Source organism: Curcuma longa, chromosome 8, assembly GCF_044706935.1.
Source record: "Curcuma longa cultivar G26 ecotype Majalengka, Jawa Barat chromosome 8, ITB_CL_G26_1.1, whole genome shotgun sequence".
NCBI lineage: Eukaryota > Viridiplantae > Streptophyta > Magnoliopsida > Zingiberales > Zingiberaceae > Curcuma > Curcuma longa.
The window spans coordinates 937,067-958,206 of record NC_133868.1 but is presented as its reverse complement, the minus strand read 5'-3'; the positions used below and the strand labels follow the sequence as shown (position 1 = coordinate 958,206).

At 35.6% G+C, this 21,140-nt stretch overlaps 2 protein-coding genes across 3 annotated transcripts in view; both read right to left on the bottom strand.

The window, feature by feature from the left end:
* Positions 1–932: 932 nt before the first annotated feature.
* The window catches only part of LOC141833058 (pyruvate kinase isozyme G, chloroplastic-like), a 22,870-nt gene continuing 2,662 nt past the window's right edge, over positions 933–21,140 (bottom strand). Inside the window, exons 7-12 of one of the 2 annotated variants that reach the window (XM_074720452.1) lie at positions 12,723–12,785; positions 2,781–2,956; positions 2,132–2,225; positions 1,860–2,035; positions 1,286–1,394; positions 933–1,202 (exon numbers count right to left, since the gene is read on the bottom strand). In XM_074720452.1, coding sequence (XP_074576553.1) covers positions 1,089–1,202; positions 1,286–1,394; positions 1,860–2,035; positions 2,132–2,225; positions 2,781–2,956; positions 12,723–12,785 — 732 coding nt within the window. In that variant the 3' untranslated portion in view covers positions 933–1,088. The remainder of the gene's footprint in view (positions 1,203–1,285; positions 1,395–1,859; positions 2,036–2,131; positions 2,226–2,780; positions 2,957–12,722; positions 12,786–21,140) is intronic. The other variant, XM_074720453.1, reaches the window with a different exon arrangement.
* Positions 18,127–18,980, bottom strand: LOC141833105 (uncharacterized). The gene is given in 2 exon segments (XM_074720497.1): positions 18,127–18,962; positions 18,965–18,980. Coding segments are annotated over 2 exon segments (852 nt in total).

The following is a 21,140-nucleotide window of genomic DNA, read 5'->3' as shown; positions in this document are numbered from 1 at the left end:
TTGAGTCTCACATGTATGAGATTAGAATGCACCTCCTCTTATAGACTTAATATCCTCTTGAAGTCCCTTTACCTTGTTTTTGGATCTAGCAGGGGAGTTTGTTAAGCATGGTATTGTCTGAAATAATTTATCAATTTTTGGAGAGTTTGCCTGATCGTCACGGGATGATGATGCTTCCTCATAGAAGTCTCCTCACTTAATTGAGTTGGTTCCTCCTCACTTGAATCAACAACTCCATCGTTTATGGCCATAACTCCATGTGAAGCTCTTCAACTGATGACTCTGACTCGATGATTCATCCCACATAGCTTAGGCCACTAAGACTTCCTTTTTTCTTTCTTGTGTCCTCCTCCTCTCTTTTCTTGAGCTCCAGACACATTTTGTATTGTCCTTCCTATTACACTCAAAATAAACAACACTAGGCTTAAACTTTGTACCTCTTGATTTTGACTTCTTGGAACTCAAAACATATATTTCATGTCCTTAGTGTTGAAGTTCTCGTTCTTTCACATCATCCTCTTGATGAAGTGCACCACCACACTAGTCAGAAGATCACCTTCATTTTCTTACTCTTGCTTGGACTTGGTAGATGATTCCTTCTTCTCTTTCTCCTTTCCTATAATTACAGCTATATCTTTCTCTTTGGAGACCACATTAGCTTATTCATAGAGTTCAAAGTGACAAAATAAATCATCAAGATTAACTAAGGAAAGATCCCTTAATACTGTGGACATCTACCATGATTGATCAGAAAATAATCCTAATAAAAACTTTAAGTGCATACCTTACAATATCTAGATTTTCAATTTTTTCCCCAGTGACCACAAAGTAGTTCTACTATAGCCATCTATATGCTCCTAAGAGTTTATTCATGCACCCTTTTAAAGGGAAAACCATAGAATTAAGTGCACCCTTTCAATAAAATACCTAGGTTGATTAACACATCACTAGAACTTAATATGTGATCAGTCAATTTAACAACAATCTTATGATTTCACTAATAGTTTCAAAGGATCCAATTAAGCTGGACTATGTTTAACCGAGAATTTATCTACATAATTAAAAGAATCATGAAGACTCCGATCTAATCAAGCTTGAACTTTCCGGACTTGAATGTGGTGTGTTGACTCTCGTCTCCAGATTGAGTGCACTCCACTCTGAACCAGTGTGACATCTTCTCCATCCTTCAATTGCCCATGACTCTGCCCCATCAAATTTAAAACATGTAGTTTCAAACAAAAATTAACAAAGAAAGAGATTAAATTAACGAAGTCATTAGCAATACCAAGAGGACATTAAGGGCTCTGGAGAAGGTCTCTTCTGCATCAGCAGAGAACTGCATATATATAGGCATCACCCCGTGATAAAGTGTTAACCGCTTCTTTATTTTTTCCCTGCCAAACATTCCACAAGACCAAACGAGTTTTGGGAACTTTTCAACAGACTTCACATTTTAAAATTGCAGATCGAGAATTCCAAAATATGTAAGTCTTGACTATTATAATGCTCATATTTCTAGAGTAGATTAACAAGTCTTAGTATAATCATATTGAGGAGGCATCAATAGATCCACAATAAAACACTAGAAGTCAAGAGTGCTCATTAGTGGATGCAAACCTAGTTGCAAGTGTGATAATGGATTAATTTGAATGATTGATCAATTTATTTTGTTGGGCAATTTTAAATCCCAAACCCTGTATGATCATAATATTTGAACTAGAAATTAAAGTCTCCTAGCCTTTTTATCATGAACAGATGTAGAAATATATTATTCTTTAAATTTTAGTGAACTACAACTTCATCTAGTGTCTACATTTTAATTATTTCTCTAAATCTGTAATTTAGCTTAGTCCGCTTACTGATTAGTGAATGCAAATATAGTTGAGTAAGGTCGATAATGGCTCAGAAGTATAGCCATGGAACCAGTTTGCGTGAAAACAATGAGAGCTGTGCCAAGAGTGTTTGCCATTGTTGTGGCATGTGAAGCAAACATAGCACTCATTTGGCTTTGAGAAAACTCCATCCCATCCATGACCTGAAAAAACATACAGTTTTCTAAAAGCATAATGGTTTAAGATAAGCATGAAATGTAAACAGAAGAAGGCCCAGTATTGACTTAAGCATTTGATACCATAGCAAAAGTAGCAGGAACTTGGTGCACCATACTGGTTGATTCAGTCTTTAGTGCCACAGTATGCATTACTTTAACAGCTTTCACTGGATAGCTTAGGAAAATTAAGCAAGTAACCAGTTAAGCATAAGATTAATGGTCAAATGGCTTCGCTAGAAAACCTAGAAGCACATTCAGAAAAGTTACTTTGAATTTTCATTATGTAAGACATTTCTAAAGCTGATAATGTCGCCCTGCTGATTTAGAAATAACGTAGCACTTCAACCAAGAGTGATTTGATATTTATACAACCTTGTGAGAGGTGAAAAATTACAAATCACCATCCTTTTAGATTGTAATTTGGAAACCACAGTTGCAGGTTGACTCAATCACTGAGGTGACTGAAACTATTGTCCAAGTGGTACCAAACACAGTACTTAAATCACAATTAGGCAATTCTAGAATTGTTTTGTTTAATTCACTTGTACTAAAACACCGACGCTGGAATTATCAACCCGATTAGTGATAATGTGTATATGCTATCATATTCAAGCCTCTTTAAGGCTATTGTTAAAGTAACTCTTTGTGAAAAAGGTTCATGAGATTGGTACAAAAACGGATTCATAAAGTAGAATTGTCAAGCCAAAAACAAAATATAAATACAACTTACTTCCCATGTGCAGTTTCACCAGATAGCATTATTGCATCTGCACCTTCTCGAACAGCAATTGCTATGTCCGAAACTTCTGCTCTAGTTGGCGTTGGATGATTTATCATACTCTCTAACATATTTGTGGCTACAATCACTGGCTTCTCCATACTCCTACACTTTCTGATTATCTCCTCCTGAAAATAAAAATTAAGCACCTCAACTTTAACAAAGCCCATGAATAATGAGGATAGATATGTATTACATTTACAAAATGTAAGAACTGAACTTATAATAATTCAACAAATGCCATGTTTCTGATAATAATGACAGTGAAATATGATGCTTATTTTATAATGAAAAACTAACTGAACACTGATAAAACAACTACATGATAGAAACAATACCAGTAAAAGTTAACAAAATCATCCAATTCAGCTCTATATTTCAATGATATTTTATTTATATTAGGTTTAAAATAATATTGTATTTTATTTCATCTTAACTATTTCTAGCACACTTATTCCATTGTTAAGTTGACTAATGAACTATCTCTTTATGAATTGCTTCAGATGCAATTAATATCATTTGATTTTGCAATTGCTAAACATCCACACTATTATAGAACTTAAAAGAATGGGGTGAACTAAACAACTATAAAGGACATTTAAAAAAAAAAAGGCTCTATCAGGGAACTTGAGTCCTTTCATTTTTTGGGTACTATTAGAATGATTGTGTTTGTAGGGTGTGCTTTAATGCAATATCAAAGTTTAAAGTTTTGTTCCGAACTGCGGTCTTGATCCATTGTTGGAACGAAGCTATTTTTGTGTCGTACAAAGCATTAATAGTTATCAAGTCAGCACCAAAGAAAAACAAAGAATTCCCTTCACTGAGCCCCCTTTGTTGTCAAACCCTAGTAGCATGAAGGCAAAGGAAGCAGTGGAGAGGAGGAATAAGGAAGAGAAACATATTTGGAATTTCATGGGAATCATCACTGTGGAAATCTCCCCATAAATTGTTACTAGAAGCCTCTGTCAAAGGTCCCAAGTTTGCTTTGTCTGAATCCGTGCTGACATCTCAATGCAAGAGTGGAAAAACATGCCTCCCCGTTATGAGAGTTTAAACCATGGATTCATCAATGTCAACATGGACAAGTTTCTCATGTCTACACTTGATAGCAAGATTATATTTATTCTCTAAAGTTGCATATTTGGTATCTCCAAATTAAAATAAGAATTTGTGATGAATGGAAGTCCGCCTATTATGCACAAGATCAAATTTACTAATATTTAGTTATAGGCTTTGGACATTCAAAAGCTCTAAGCACGATGATGATCAAGACCTACGATCCTTTACAGGGAGTTCTTAATACTCTGGTCTGATATCCTGATGTATATCAGTGCATATTGTGAGACACGGTAACACTCGTACCATTGACAACTTGTCTTCGAAATCCTTTAAATAAAAAAGTTATATATCAATGTCAAGAAATAATCTAGTCCAAAAGGTAAGTTATCTCCCCCCCCCCCCCCCCCCCCCCCCCCCCTCTTTCTTGAGTTCATTATTTATACACCATCCTGACCAAATAAGAATTAAGGATTGCCATGAATCCATCTCAATTCAAGAACCATGAGAGAAAATTTATATAATAATAGTTTTATTTTAAGATATTAACATACAATCTTAAAAAATAATTTTATTGGATTAAGTCTACCTCTACCCTTATAGAAGATAAAAAAGGATGATAAGGCAATGTTCTCATATACCATGACATTTCAAACATTTTGATGTAGGGATATGGTGCACCACAAGATAACAATGGTCCTTGATTGAGTTCTTTAGAACTCACTGGTGATGTTGCATAGAAAATGATGAAAATTCACACAAAGATTTAGTACCACTTAAGGTAGCATGAGGATAAACAAATCAGTAACTAGAATCACCAAAGAGAATTTTATTTTCTCAAATGATGTTCTACCATTGGATAATTGAATAAATTCCTTTCCAAGATTCCAATCTAAACAAATTAAAGAAAAAAATTAAAATATAAAATAAGAACAACCCAATGTAAATTTAACTACCAAAACTATACTTCACTCTAAAATAAAATGATTACTAGTTTAAAGTCTTCCTTAAAACCTTATTCTCCTATAGAGGACTTAACACAAAGCTAAAGTATGGTGGTCTAACATACTACTTATGGAAGCTTGCCACTTGTTACTCAAAAATCTATGGAAATATGGTAGGAATGTTATCATGATGATTACAAGAATACTTATACTTTTATTAAAAAAGAGTGAAAGTCATCTTAGGTCCTTCCAAACTTAATAAGTGATTTCAAAGCTTTTGAAGGGTAGTTGCTTTCTGTTAAAACCTTAATTTAATAAAAATTCAAAAGTTCTAGAAATGCTTTTACTCTTAACAAGTCTTCTTTTGGTCTTCCTTTTCCTTATTTAATGTGTGTATTTGTCATAATTTCACATTCCTTAACTGAAATATTTATTGATCATCTGAGTACATATCTTGAGCATCTTAAATGTGTCTCTCGGAGTTTTCCTTCAATAAACACAACCTTGTTGTTCTCTTTAATATTCTTATTTCTTATCTTGTCCATCCTCATATATTTGTACATCCACCTTAACATTTTTATCTCTGCAATTTTCATCTTCTGTGTGCTCGAGTCATAGCCTAACATTCCACTGCATATGATCTAACTGCCTTTTTGTAAAACTTCCCTATAAGTTTTAAAGTTGTTTTATGATCATAAAGAACACCTAATGTTCTCTTCCATTTTAACCATCTTCCTTGCATTCTATATAAGACATCTCTCAACTCCAACATTTTGTAAAAACAATCATTAATAGTTAAAGCTCTCAGTCATAGGTAACTTATCATCTCGTATTTTAATAATTGTGTTACTACATCTAATATTGCTAAATTTAAATTACATTTATTATCTTTACTCTACTAAGTCTAAAAATTTTCATATCACTTTTAGTATTTCCCGTCAAGATTCGACCTTAACATTTACTCTTTCATGTGTGTCATCATTAAAACCATATCATCTACAAACAATATGCAACATAGTAACATATCTTAGATGTATCCAGTGAGTTTATCCATATTTTTTTATTTTTAATAAAATCAAAAAATAATAAATAAATAAATAAATAAAATATATTCCTAAATTGGATCCTTGTATCAAGGGATTTTCATGACTAATTTCCTTTTCCTATAAAATCAGACTAATTTCCTTTTGCCTTTTGCTATAAAATCAGAAACTACCCTAAAATAATTGTTAGCTTTTCAACACTCCCCCTCAAGCCCCTCATGAATAAATATCATCCATTCCCATCTTGGTTACAATTATTGAGAAGTCATGCCCATTAAGTCTCTTTGTAGGCATATAGAAAGTACAAATCAACTTGTTGTCTAACTTCTCCTTTATAAAGTATCTATCAATCCTGATATGCTTTGTCTTGTCATGTTGTACTGAGCGATATTGGTGGCTAACTTATTGTCACAATATAGTTTCATAGGCTCCTCCCACTTTATCTTGAAATCTTTAAGGATAATCTACAACCATAGTAGCTCACACACACCTTGAGCCATAGTCCTGAACTATGCTTCTACACTTGACTGAGCTACTACATTTTGTTTCTTACTCCTCCACGTAATCAAATTACCATCTAAGAACGTGCAGTAACCTTTGGCAAAACATCTATTAGCCAGAGATCCTGCATTAGTTGTATCAACGTAAGCTTCAATAATTAACCCCTCACCTTTCTTTCCTAGATTAGCTTTTAGATAATGGAGCATCCGTTTTGCAACATGTAGATGAACTTCTTTAGGTTGTGCATGAATGACTTACCACACTCACGGTATAGACGATGTTTGTCCGAATATGTGCTAAATATATTAGCTTCCTAACTAATTTCTGGAAACCTTCCTTGCCTACTAAATTATCATCATTCGGCTCTCCAAGTTTATGATGGGAATCAATTGAAATTGAAGCAAGTTTACAGATTAATTTATCAAGACCACATACTTTTGTTGGTAAATGAAGATACCTTATCGAGACCGATCTACTTCTATCCCAAGAAAGTGTTTCAAGCTCCCTGTCTTTGATCTCAAAATCCTTTGCCAAATAACTTTTCAAGGCCTCTTTTCATTTCTTATCGTTCACAGTAGCAATTATGTCATCAACAAACACTATAAGAGCAGTAACTCCTAGTAATTCCCCCTTGAAGGAATGTGTTTGATGAATAATGTATGGCCAGCATTGAGAAACACCTTTGTAAACCTTTCGAACCATAGGGACTCCGTATAATGCCTTTTTCAGTTTGCAAACCTTTCTGCCTTTTATCCTCCTCCAAAGCCCAGTGGAATCTCCACATCTTAACCACCAGTGCAAATGTCTCTTAATAGTTTGCTCTATAGGTTTGTGTGTAGCCCTTAGACACCAACATCACCTTGTATCTCTCTAGAGACCTATGTAATTTGTATTCACGGCAAATACCCATTTGCATCCCACTGTTCTTTTATTTTGTGGCAGCTCCATGATGGAGTCAAAGATGGAGAACAAGTTGTGGCCCAATAAACAAAGGATGGAGATCAAGCTGAGGCTATGGAAGAAAAGGAGCATTCCACTCTAGATCTTCTTGATGATCCATTACATATCAATGGAGGTTCAATTATAAGGGTTAATGCTAAAAAGATGAAGGAAGCATTTAATGAGCTAATTGAATATGTTAAGTACAAAGAGCAAGTTAGGCGGCTTAGTCAACTTAATTTAAGTCTTAGATGAGCTTAATTAGCCACTTAAGATCCATTTCTATATAGTAGGGACAATTATCATGTGTAGGTTCAATTTTAACCTTTATTTGGATTGTAATAGTGACATAAACCCAAACTAACTATGTAGTTTACCTAAGCCTTTTCTAAATAGGCTTCCTTTTAGCCTTTTATGATTTTTAGGTCATCCTATAGCTATAAATAAAGGGTGGCAGCCACACATGTAACTTTTGCTTGCTTTTCAATCCAAAGTATAGTGAGGCTCTCATATGTTGGTTCTCTTTAATTTAGAATTTATCAAGGCAATCCCTTATGGTGTTCTTAGACTTATCAACTTAAATTCCAAAGTTGACGTCTTCTACCTTTTATACCTCAGGCTCGTACTTCATTAAGCATTAGATCTAGGTTTTTATCATCTATCTTATCCATTTAGACTTTTCTTGTTTCTTCTAATAATTTATTGTGGGTTCATGAGACATATTTCTCTTTGGATTCACATCACTCCATCTCTACTTTCATAGCCCCTTTCCATTTCTCTTTAATTTAGAAGTTATCAAGGCAATCCCTTGTGGCGTTCTTAGATTTATCAATGTAAATTCCAAGATTGTGGTGTATTCCACCTTCTATACCTTAGGTTCGTGCTTCGTTAAGCATTGGGTCAAGGTTTTATCATTCATCTTATTGATTTAGACTTAATTCTTTTGACAGTTTGTTGTGGGTTCATGAGACATACTTCTCAATCCCTTGTGATATTCTTAGACTTAACAACCTAAATCCCAAGATTGTGGAGTCTTTTACCTTCTATACCTCAGGTTCATACTTCATTAAACATTGGATCTAGGTTTTTATCATCCATCTTATCAATTTAGACTTGCCTTATTTCTTCTAACAATTTGTTGTGGGTTCATGAGATATACTTCTCTTTGGGTTCACATCACTCCAACTCTATCTTATAGCTTCTCTTCACTTCTCTTTAATTTAGAACTTATTAAGGCAATCCCTTGTGGCGTTCTTAGACTTATCAACATAAATCCTAAGGTTATGGTGTCTTCTACCTTCTATACATCAAGTTGTGTTTCTTTAAGCATTAGATCAAGGTTTTTATCAGTCATCTTATCGATTTAGACTTTCCTTGTTTCTTTTGACAATTTGTTATGGATTCATGAGACATACTTCTCTCTAAGTTCTCTAAGTTCACATCACTCCATTCTACTCTTATAGCTTCTCTCCACTTCTCATCAGACAAAGTCTCATATAAGGTATTAGGAATTGGGATGATGTTTAAATTTGCTAAGAAACTTTTATGAGATGAAGAAAATCACTTATTTGACCAATAGATATCTTGGATGTTTAATGCACACTCTTGTCCCTTTTTTAAGGCAAAAGGTAAATTATAACTTGATGAAATAGAAGAGAAAATTGGGTTGTGCATACCTCATTTTGAAAAGTAGAATTTAACTTTTGGACTTGCACACGATCAAGTTTTTGTGGGGACAATTCAGGTTGTAGGGATGGCTCTTGTGAAGATGATTTGGACCAAAATGAGTAAGGTTGTGAGATGGGTAGGTCAAGGAGTAGATCTTCTGCCTTATTTTTGTCAATAGAGCCAAACTACCCTTGAAGATAAGGTTGAGAGATAAATGATTCACCTTCCCCAAAAGTGACATCAGCAAAGATATAAAATTTTCGTGTAGATAGGCAATAACACTTGTAGCCTTTCTATGTTAGAGAATAGTCAACAAATACAATATTGATTGCTCGTAGATCTAATTTATCTTTGTTGTGACCAGACACATGAACAAAAATAGAATAACCAAAGACTCAAGGAGTGAGATTATTTGTGGTTCGAATATTAGGATAAAACTAAAAGAGGAGTTGTATAGAAGTTTGATTGCCTAAGACTTGAAAGGGTAGTCAATTTATAATGTCAGTTGTAGTAAAGACAACTTCCTCCCTGTATGATTTTGGAATTTGGTATTGGAAGAGCAAAGCACAAATTTTGACAAGTGACTATTTTTCCTCTCAGCAACCTCATTTTGTTGAAGAGTATATCTAGGATGACTCATGAACTATCCCTTCTTGTAGAAAATATAGTGAAAGAAATTAGTTAAAATAATCCTTGCCATTATCAAACCGAACCTTTTTTACTTCGACACTAAATTGGTTATATATCATGGTAATCAAGTTTGAAAGGATAGTGGCCACATCATATTTATGTTTGAAAAGGAAAATCCATGAGACTCTAGTGCAATCATCAATGAAGAAATAACCCACTAAGCTCCTGTAACATTGAGAATTCTAGAGGGGCCCCATACATCAATGTAAATCAAATAAAAAAGTAAAAAACTTCTATCATTGCTCATTGGAAAGGAACCCCCTTTTTTATTTGGCAAATTCACATACCTCATAATAAAAATCTTCAAATTTAACACTCTTAAACAAGGAAAGGTGCATTGTTTTTAAAATATAAATAAAGGATGACCAAGACGGAAATATTAACCACAAATGAGATCATTATATGAAACAGAAAAATAAGACTCTGAGAAAACATGCTTGAAAGTAGTTGAGTATATGGCTGATGCATTAAGATAGTAGACGCCACCAAGTCCAATCCTCTTTTTGAAAGTTGATTGTGAAATACACAGTAAGAGGGATAAAACAAGATATTATGGTTCATATCATTGGTTAGTTTGTGAATAGACAAGAGACTAGTGGGCAATTTTGGAAGATGTACATGTTTTAATAACAAGGACGGACTCAACTGAATGTAATCAACACCAGCCTCCGTGGTAACATAACCATTAGCAACAATAAGTTTTCTATTACTAGGACAAGGTGAATATATTGTAAAATGGATTGAGGAATGTGTCCGTGATCTGTGGCTCCTAATCAATAACCCAAGAGTCTTGTATAGATATCAATGATAAAGGCACTTACCAGAGAATGCTAATGAAAAAGAGTGATCAAATTGCTCCAATGACCCCAATAAACTTCGAGCTTCTCAATCTCAATCTGATTAAAGTAGTTAGGAGTAGTTTCTCTAGGAGGTTAGGGATCGAGTTTTGTGGAGTGGTTTTTATAGAGTAGACATAATGAGTTTGTAGCTGAATTTTTTTATCACCCTGTTGACCATATTCTTGTCTTAAAATAGGGGTTTTCGATGTAATTTCCAACACTAATCTTTGGTATGTCTTGACTTCTTATATTAGGTGCACTAAAGATTATCTCAAGAGTCCCTTTGGGATGTTTCCTTTATTTAGGTTAGTGTTCTATTGTGCAACTATGCCAGATTCTTCAGTTGTCATTGGTTTTAGCATAATGTTTCTCTAACTCTCAGCCCAAATCAAGACGATAACCTCATTCAATGATGGGACATCTTCCTTGCTAAGAATCTGAATCCGAACCTTGTCACGCATTTTAGGTCAACCAAAAAATCATACACTTGATCTTTCTCAATAAATTTCTTCAAGATTACGGCATCCTCGGGCACTTTGTTTTAAAGGATCTGATAATGGTTGAGTTCTTGCCATAAATTTTATAGCATATTTGTATATTCTATTACTATTTTGTTGCCCTGTTTTGCAGCGATGATCTTTACTTTGACTCCATACATGCAAGCAGCATTTTTCACCTCTGAGTATGTTTGATAAAGGGTATCATAGATATCTTTTGCAGATGTGAGAAACATACATGTATCACTAATTTTTGGTGTCATTGAACTCCATAACTAGGACATAGTCATGGAATCCTCTTTATCTCAGGCATCAAAATTCAAATCACCTTGTTTTGGTCCTATGCCGAGAAGATGTCAAATTTTTTTCTTTACCTTTTAGGTAGGTATGGACTAGCTAAGACTATTTTTAAATAGTTTTGACCATTGAGTCTAAAAAAGTGGTGGATATTATGCAATTTCCTAGCTAGAAGATGAGTTCTTTTCGCTCCTTCATCAGATTGAGGAGGGTAGTTTGTTTCTACAATCTTAGGCATCGCAAACTATGAAAAAGGTACCAACTAAGAAGGCTAATACAATAGGAAGAAGGAAAAAAAATGGATGCTTGCAATGAAGGCCAATAATAAATCAGCAATGAAGCCCAGAAAAAAAAGTAAATCTTAGAGGCACAAAACACTAAAGCTTTGATACCATGACAAGAAAAGTGGAATGAATTTCACTCTTACTTTTTCATTATGCACAATAATAAGTATATATACATTGATTATATAAGGAAACAAAATAATAGAAAAAATTAAAATTAAAATATTTTATTCCTAAACTGAATCTTTGTATCAAGGGATTTCCACGACTAATTTTCCTTCTCCTACAAAATTAGAAACCAAAAATAGTTGTCAGTTTTCCAATAGTAAATAAGGGAGAACTATGTAGTCAAGCAAAACAGAAGCATGGGATAAGGTTGAGGAAGCAAGCAAAGGCGCAATGTTGGACTTTGATACCATTGGGTGTGGTAAGACCTAGGTTGTGTGCCCTAATTGATGATCATACAAGACTTGATATAGTTAAAGCATAAATTTATGTGTTTCAGCCAATGATCTAAACAAGTTACATGCCTCCATCGGCTATCACAAAAAGGAGTAGAAATTTTCAAAAAAAAAAAAGAAAGAAAATTATTCCCTAAAAGTATATATAAATTTTTTGAACAAAATAAAATATATGAAAAAATATCTATCATGAACTGATTTATTCTATTGAACAGATGTATTTTTAGAAGGCTATATTTTTTTTAACTGCATCAACATCATATCAGGAGGAAAAAAAACACAATTATGAAAATCACAAACAATGGATATCAGCATCACTTAAAAGAATCTCCCTCTTCATAATTCATAGTTCATGATAAGAACTATCACATCTTTAGGATGTAGAAAGAATTAATTGCCCCACAAATCACTCTCTGAAATGACATCAAATTGATGTTCAAGTTGAAATTTGTAAAATCTGGGATCTGTGTTTTCTGATAAGTCAGTTCACAGTTATGTTGCCAAGGATGGTTACTTCCATTAGAAAACAAGTGGTGCAAAGACCTAAAGTAAAAAAACCTAATTTCAAAAGAAAAATAGTATATTAGATTCAAATATTAAGCTTTTAGAAACAGCATTCACTCATACAAAGAACAGCCAAAGTAAAACTAAATATGTTTGCAGCTTAATATTCACCTGCAATAAGGGAACATCCTCAATAGGAAGTTCAGCACCAAGGTCTCCACGAGCCACCATTGCCTACACATATTTTGATAAGTATTGTCATACAACTAGAAAACAAAAGTATTGACATATAACACGCAAGAGATAAAACCATGTCTCTGCCATCACTTTGGGAAAAAAAATTTAAAAAATACTTCACTCAGTTCCAGTATAAAATGGTATAGGTATGTATTTAAATGACCAATAAATATCCTACTTAAGTTGAGAAACCATAATAAATACGCACATTGATCGAAGAAGACGGAGACCAAAGAAGACTTAGTTAATAATAATAAAATAAGATAAAATTCACTTAAGTATAGATGAAGATATTATAGGAGATCAAGCCCAATGACATCGAAGGATCCATGTAGCCAACCCTACTTAATGGGTTAAACACTTAGTTGTTGTTATATTGATAATTATTTTCAAATTACATGTTATTTCCTTTGTTAAATTTTTTCTATATTCTCTTTTTTCTATGCTAAGATTAAAAATTAATTTAGTGTTTCTAGAAATTAATGATAATGCTAAAGAATATCTCTCTTATACTTTTCAATCATCCTTATCATATTTTTCTTATACTTTTCTATCACACATCAAATATTATCATTCTTAACTTATACTCCTACCTTAACACATCATATTTAGTATAGTACAAAGGAAGAATCCACATTTAATTGGGACCACTCATTTTAATCATATACATTTTCCTTCTAAGGTCAATTCTTATGTAATCTTATAAATTGCATGTCAGCCTCCACACTCCATATTCAGACTTCCATCAAAGTTTTTTCTTACGATGTTATATGTTTTCCTCCACCATGGGTATTTGTATATGCTTTGTCCATCTAGTGATCTAGTGTGTATCCTAACAAGATAAGTTATTATATAATCTACGACAATTTCCCAAACCACGTACTTGATTTTGCGTATTACTCAAAACACGTATCTCATTTTTAGATTGACCAAATCAAGTATCCCTTCCCATTCTCTTTCCCATAATACCCTCCTCTTCTTTTTTACTGTTCATCCAGGAAAAAAAACTTCGAGCCACTTTATTTTTTTCCCAAAAAAAAACCTAATCTCCTCCTTCGTCTCCGTTGAAGAGTTCGCTTCTGGGTCACTGCTCTCAATATATTGTTTACATTGTTATTTGAGAGCATGGATATATTCAAGAACATTATACCAGTACATATATCTTCGTTTAAAATCATTCCGAATTCTCTAAGTCCATCAATCACTTTGGATGAAACTAACTGATGGACCTTCATTGTTCAAAAGATCAAAACTTTGATATCTTTGGAAAAATCAAGTCCAAGGAACGTATTTGTGGTGTCGTTGGTGAGTATGATCGTCGTGATCCTTATAATATATTTTTGACATCATTTATAATACATGAATCGAGTTGAAAAAAATCGCAGCTCTCAATATAATGTATCGCAATGGTGTTTAACAATATGAGTGTGATAAGGAGACTGAGCCAAATATATAAGAGTTTGCTTAGAGTGATTTTAGACATCTCTAGGTCCATCAACTACTTTTAGGACGAAATCGGCTGATGGACCTAGGACATTGTAAAAATCAGAAATTTAATTTTGTCTATCATATGAGAGTCCTATAAACTTATTTGTGATATCGGATAGGGAGAATCATCGTCATTTAATTTACAATGAGGCTCCAACATCATTTCTTAAGGCGGGAACGAGTTTAGAAAAAATGATCGGTTATAGTGTTTGATGACATGAGTGTAATAAGAAAATTGAGCCGAGCACATAGGATTTTGTTTGGAGTGATTTGGACATCTCTAGGTCCATCAACCACTTTTGGGACGAAATAGACTAATGGACTTGGGACATTCTAAAAATTAGAAATTTAATTTTGTATGACGTAGGGGAATTCCATGAACTCATTTGTAGTGTTAGATAGTAAGTATCATCGTCTTCCCATTTACAATGAACTTACTATAAAAAGAAACTGGGTGACAGTTTAGTTGTAGCAGCTACAGTTTCATAGCTGCTACAATATAAATGCTAATTTTTAAATTTTGAAAGGCCTTAACTTTTGACTAAAATTGAACTACGAGATGCACAATATATCAAATCGAAGCTCGTTCAGAGATCTTCGATTTGATATATTGTGCGTTCCATAGTTCAACCTGAGTCAAAAGTTATAGCCTCTTAAAGTTTGGGATTTAATATTCACATTGTAGCAGCTACGAAACCGTAGCTACTACAATTGTGTGGCAGCTCAATTATAACAACTACGGTTTCGTAGTTATTACATCGTCAATGTTAAATCCTAAACTTTGAAAGACTATAACTTTTTACTCAGGTTGAACTACGAGATGAACAATATATCCAATTGAAGCTCTCTGACTCGAGTCAAAAGTTATAATTTCTCAAAGTTTAAGATTTAGCATTTACGTTGTAACAGCTACGAAACTATAGCTGTTACAATTGTGTAGTAGCTACAAAACCGTAGCTGCTACAACTGCATAGTAACTCAGTTGTAGCAAATCGATTTTGTAACTACTATAACATGAATGTTAAATTTTAAACTTTGAAAGGTCTTAACTTTTGACTAGGGTTGAACCACGAGACGCACAACATATCAAATCGAAGCTCGTTTAAAGATCTTCTATTTGATATATTGTGTGTTCCGTGGTTCAACCCAAGTCAAAAGTTATAGCATCTCAAAGTTTAGGGTTTAATATTAGCTACTACAACGTGAATGTTAAATGCTAAACTTTGAGAGGCTATAACTTTTGACACGGGTTAAACCATGAGACGTACAATATATCAAATAGAAGATCTCTGAAGAAGCTTCGATTTGATATATGTACGTCCCGTGGTTCAACTCGAGTTAAAAGTTAAGGTCTCTTAAAGTTTAAGATTTAACATTCATGTTGTAGGTAAAGGGCGGCGAGTTTGTTAGTTAACTGCATAGCCAATTCAAGGAAATCTTAAACGACATTTATGTACTAGGTGGACAAGTTGATAATCACAACTTAATTAGATACGCCCTAAAAGCTTTTCCAAAAACAACCCTATGAGCGTCAATGGTGGATACCTATAAAGTATCTAAAGACCTGCCCAAAATTATTAGATGAATTTTTCTATAATTTTGAACTGCATGAACAGACCAATCTAAACCAAAAGGAAAAGACGATAGAAACCTAAGCTTAAGCTTAAATTCAAGCCTAAGGAAGAAATCGAATCCGGATCATCGATTAATGAAGATGACCTACTTCAGAAGTCGCGAATCTAGGTCAAACGGATGATCCGACGAAAGAGATTCTCTAAGAAGTTTATGAGAAATGATTTAGCCAATGTTCGATGTTTTGAATGCAACAATAAAGGACACTTCAAAACAGATTGTCCACTTCTAAATGATAACGAGGACAACAAAAAGATAGAAAGATAAAGAAAAAGACACTCAAGACAATCTGGGATGAGTCTTCCTCCGAATCTGAGTCAGACTCAGATCAGAGTTAACCTATTAACCTTAGTAGTCACTCAAAAAGCATACAAATTTGAATTTGACTCTGACCTTGAATTAGCCTCCAAGTCTAGTCAAAGTAGTGACTCTCAGATAGAGTCGACCAGTAAGAAAACAAACTCAATTATCAAAAAATGTTATCTCACTATATCATACTTAACTTTAGCTAAGTACAAATCATAAGTCAAATATTTACTTAAAGAAGTCATAGACCTCAAGGAAAAGACTCTTCTAACTCATCAAGTAAAGTTAGTCAAGTTGGAACCTCAACTCAAGTCTTAAAACTTCAAGGAAGAGATTCTAACTTGAAAAACCAAGTTAATAAGCTTGAGTCAGCACTAAGTAAGTTCACATCTGGGTCCAAACATTTGAATATGATGCTTGATACTAGACGCACTGCTTACAATAAGACTAGACTTGGATATAGCTCAAATCAAAATCATGTCTCTTACTTATCCTTAGTTAACCGAAATATTAAAAGTAAGATGACTTGGGTTCCAAAGTCATACCTAGTTAACCAAGTAGGAAATCAAAATTTTTAGGTATCTAAACAATATATTTATATAATTAATACTAATGTTTGCAATTTTAACTCAAATAGTAAACTAAAGTGTGTTTGACCTCCCAAGTAGGGGAGCTAATTTTTTAGTTATTAGACAAGGAATGATTTCAAAACTTTTAATATCTTTGAAAAATATTTATTGTATACTTAGTCCAGGTATTAATTTTAGAATGCATGCACCTATAGATTTATGTAGTTAGCATTTCATAAAGTACCTTAAGTATAATTTATTTGTGTATTGAGAAACATAGAAAGATGTGAGATACATAGTGTAAGAGTCTGAACTCCAAATGCTTATATCAGTGTATCAATATGAATCTGCACTAAAAACATAAATACTGATCAAATTAAGCAAATCCCCAGATTGACAGTAAATATTTCATAAATATGAAGCTGAAAACTTTTACTTGACTTGACCAACAAGTTGAAGGATTCTATAATTTTGATAGATAGTCTGAAATAAAGTTGGACATTATTGGTTATAAATATTCGTTATTTTTTATAGACTTTTTCTAGAATAGGCCCTATAACTCTTAACTATAAATAGGGCCTTATATCGTGTAATTGGAATAAGATTCTTTTGCTATTTTAGATAACATGGTATCAGAGCAATTAGGTTAGGTTTTCGCGCCGACTTTTCCTCGCGCTCGCCTTCGCCTTCGCCTGGTGCGTTCGCTTCTTTTGCTTTCCCGTTTCTCGCCTTTGTTTCCTCTGCCGCTTCGATTGGCCGCCACAACTGCTGCAGAGGCGAACACGATCGCGCGCCCCGTTCTCTGCTTCTTCCCCGCAAGCCCGACGCCGCGATACCTCCACGCGATCGAGCGTCCACGGCGGAAAATTAGGGTTGATCAGGCCTTTTTAAAGGGCTGATCGGCTGCTCTGTTCGTCTTCCCCACAGAAGCGCCGCTGTCTAGCCCCCTTCGCGTGAGGTCGGTGCCGGATAGCGCCGCTGTTCACCCCCTCGCGTGAGATCTGTGCCGGATTTGAGGGTTGTCATCACTGATCGCTGGCCGCCGTGCGTGGAGAAGGAAGAAGCTGCCGCGCCTCTCTGTTCTTCTTCTCGAGTGCTCACCGAACCTCCTGTTTCCCATCTGCGCAACCAGGACGCTAGATTCCACCAGAAAGCTCACCGAAGCTCCTGTTTTCCATCCGTCCAACATGCCTTCATCCGGATCTCATCACAGCAAGCTTCACAACATCCCCTCCACATCAAACCTTTGATCTGTGAGTTCTTGGGATTTCCCAACTTCATTTTGATCTGGACAGGTTCATTATTTATCCGGACAACTCCTTCGAATTTGGAATTCTACTTCGTCACACAGCATGAAGGTAAATTTCTTTCTCTGTGAGTTTGGTCAATTGCTTCAGCTGCCGGAACACCTTCATCGGGCTCGGAAAGTTCCACCTCCGCCCCGGCTTCCTCTTCGCCTCCTCTTCCGGAACGCCCCAGCCGCGCATGGAAGAACGCCCCACCGCCACCGTCCTGGATCGGAACATACCTGGCGGCGGCGGATCCTTCTTGCCCTCCTCAGCCGACCTTGAGAACGGCCAGAAGAAGGTCCATCCCCTTCCTCCGCCCCGCGCCCTCGAGGTAGGTGATGGATCGTCGCCCTCCGCCGCAACGGCCGCCACTGATCGCGACCGGACGAGAGGGATCCCGACCGATCGGGACCGCTGAAAGGCCGGCTCTCTGGCGATGAGCCGGGAGACGGTCCCCACCTGCCCCAAACCTGCGTCTTCTCCGGCGATCCATCGGCAAGATCTGGAGGATCCAGAGGAGGAGGAAGCGGAGGAGGAAGGGGAGGCGAAGCAGCCGCACGGGCGGAGGCTCGCGCAGTCAGGGCAGAGGCGCAGGAGGCGATCTCGGAGGCAAGCAGCGCAGACTCCGCCGGGAGACTGCATCGGGTGTTTCCAGCACCTCCACCCAGTCTTGTCCTCCTCCTCCTCCACCACCACCACCACCGCCTTCCCCTTCTTCTCCGCCGGCTCGATCTTTATAACTTCCTCCTCAGCGTCCTCATCCGCCCTCCACCACGGCAACGCCTCCACCGGAGCGGATCCCCGATCGCCTCTCATCCTCCCTCGGCTCCGCTCCGCTACCAGATGGCCCAGATCCACTTCCTCACTCGACGGCTAAGTTTCTGGTAAGCAGTTGAACCAGTATTCATACACACAAGAGGAAGGTGGGACGCAGAAACAAAATGCCCTCGATCTTGAGACTATTCACGATTATGCCATCATGGAAACATCAGCTCAGGCGTCCGGGGCCGCGCCTGTTTCCACCGCTCCGTGTTCTCTGGCGGCGTGGGCCAACGTCGGCTGGGCGCGATGCGGCGATGGCCCACCAATCGGACGGACAAGATTGCCTTATACGATGACGAAGGCGAAATGATGAGCACGCGAGCGTACGAGACGTACGCGGACGGTGTTGACGTAGCTGACCACGCCACGCACTGTTTGCCAAGTCCTCCACGCCATCTTTGCCACGTATTAAAAAAAAGGTGCGTCTAAAAGTATTTTATTTTCTTATTATTATTATTATTTCCTTTAAATTCTGTGGAAGTATGATATCGAGTCACTCCTTAATTAGTTCGATCGTTATCACAAGTATAAAACAAAACTAAATACTAAACTACAAACCGCACCTTTCTCAAAGAATTTTTTTTTAACAACATTAATAATAATAATAATAATAATAATTTTTATGCTCGTTTGAACAAATTCCTACTACGTCTTTCCAAATTCAACATCCTCTTTTAAGGTCAAAGTAATAAATCCAAAATCAATCTGAAACGGCGCTGAAGTCTAAAAAGTTCATCTTGAACCCGTAAAAAAGTAGCATACATGTTCTCACTATATTCAACAGATATGTTTACTTTTTGACCGTAAATAAAAAGGCCTTTTGATTCAATCAATCCCAATTCAATGAGAATTACGCATGCATGGACTGGCTGTAATACCTCCTCCGAGCTCTTAATATAAACCAAGCTCAACTAACTTGGCTGAAACATTATTCAAACAAACTAGAGACAATTATATTATTCATGGCACGTGCCGTTTGGTAGTCAAATCTTTGCATCACATGATGCCTTGAGCCTTAATTAACTACTCATTATTAATAATTGAATTGGTTCGGCGCATCAAATGTGTTGGCGCACGTGAATGCCATGTGTTGCAATTCAACAGCGAAGTTTAGTAGTTAACCAATAATAGAATTATTATTAAGACACTAAAAATATCATGCCTTAAATGGATTTTAGTAAAAAAATATCATCATTTGAGAAAAATGTTTAAGTAAATCCATCCCTAGTAAATCCATCCCTTATAGTAAATATGAAATTTGCAAAAGGGTGTTTTTATAATACACTAACACTTTAAAAATAAATAAATTAAAAGGGTGGTGAAATTTTAGCTGACTCAAAAGGACTATGAGCCATCAACTTATACGTGTATTTTTGTGCATATCAGAGGAACAGACTGGTCGATACGTCACCATGTGCCAGATAACATGGCTATCCGGGCATTCAATTGCAGTGCGTGCAGAACGGCACAGCAAAAGCGTGACGTACGTGAGCGTGTGTGCAGCGAGATGAATGAACAGATCGCCACTCGAGACAATTTGACAAATTTTAAAAGTTTGTAGTATTATGGATTTTAAAAAAAAAAACATAAAAACAAAATAGAATGGAAAATGAAAGTAAAATTGAGGAGGTTGATGCAATAATTCAGCATAAATATGCAAATAAATAATTTAGGAGAAAGCATTGAGAATTGTTTTTTTTAATAGAAAATGGTTGGGTTGAGAATTGGGGTGGAGATATTGTTGGCTACCATCCTGTTGTCCTCGACCGTTGAAACGGGGTGAGTAATGATTGGTCTGTATAAACAAAGAGTCCTTCTGGCCGAGTGCGGGGAAGTAATCTCAGAGTCGATCCAACCACTAAGAAGCCTAATAACAGTTAACGCGGTAAAATTCAGCAAACACAATAGCCATAAATCATAATATAAAGGATCAATGCAAGTAAACGTGTACGAGGTGGGACTAAAAATTCATGCTTTTGATTTTTACCGAGAACTATTGAGGGAGAGTGAGAACTGCATAATGTTTATATTACGCGTCGTTGGACAAATAAAATAAAATTTTCAAAACCCTACTTTTTATTTTTTTCAGAGAAAATATAAATATTTTAAAGGCCTTTTTTTTTTATTTTTATCTAAATTTTAATATTAAAATAAATCAACAAAAAAAAAGTAAAAAAAATGATCGGTTTGAATTGGGCTGAATTTCAAAGGAGACCTATCTTTATTATTAGTTTTTTCAAAGAAAA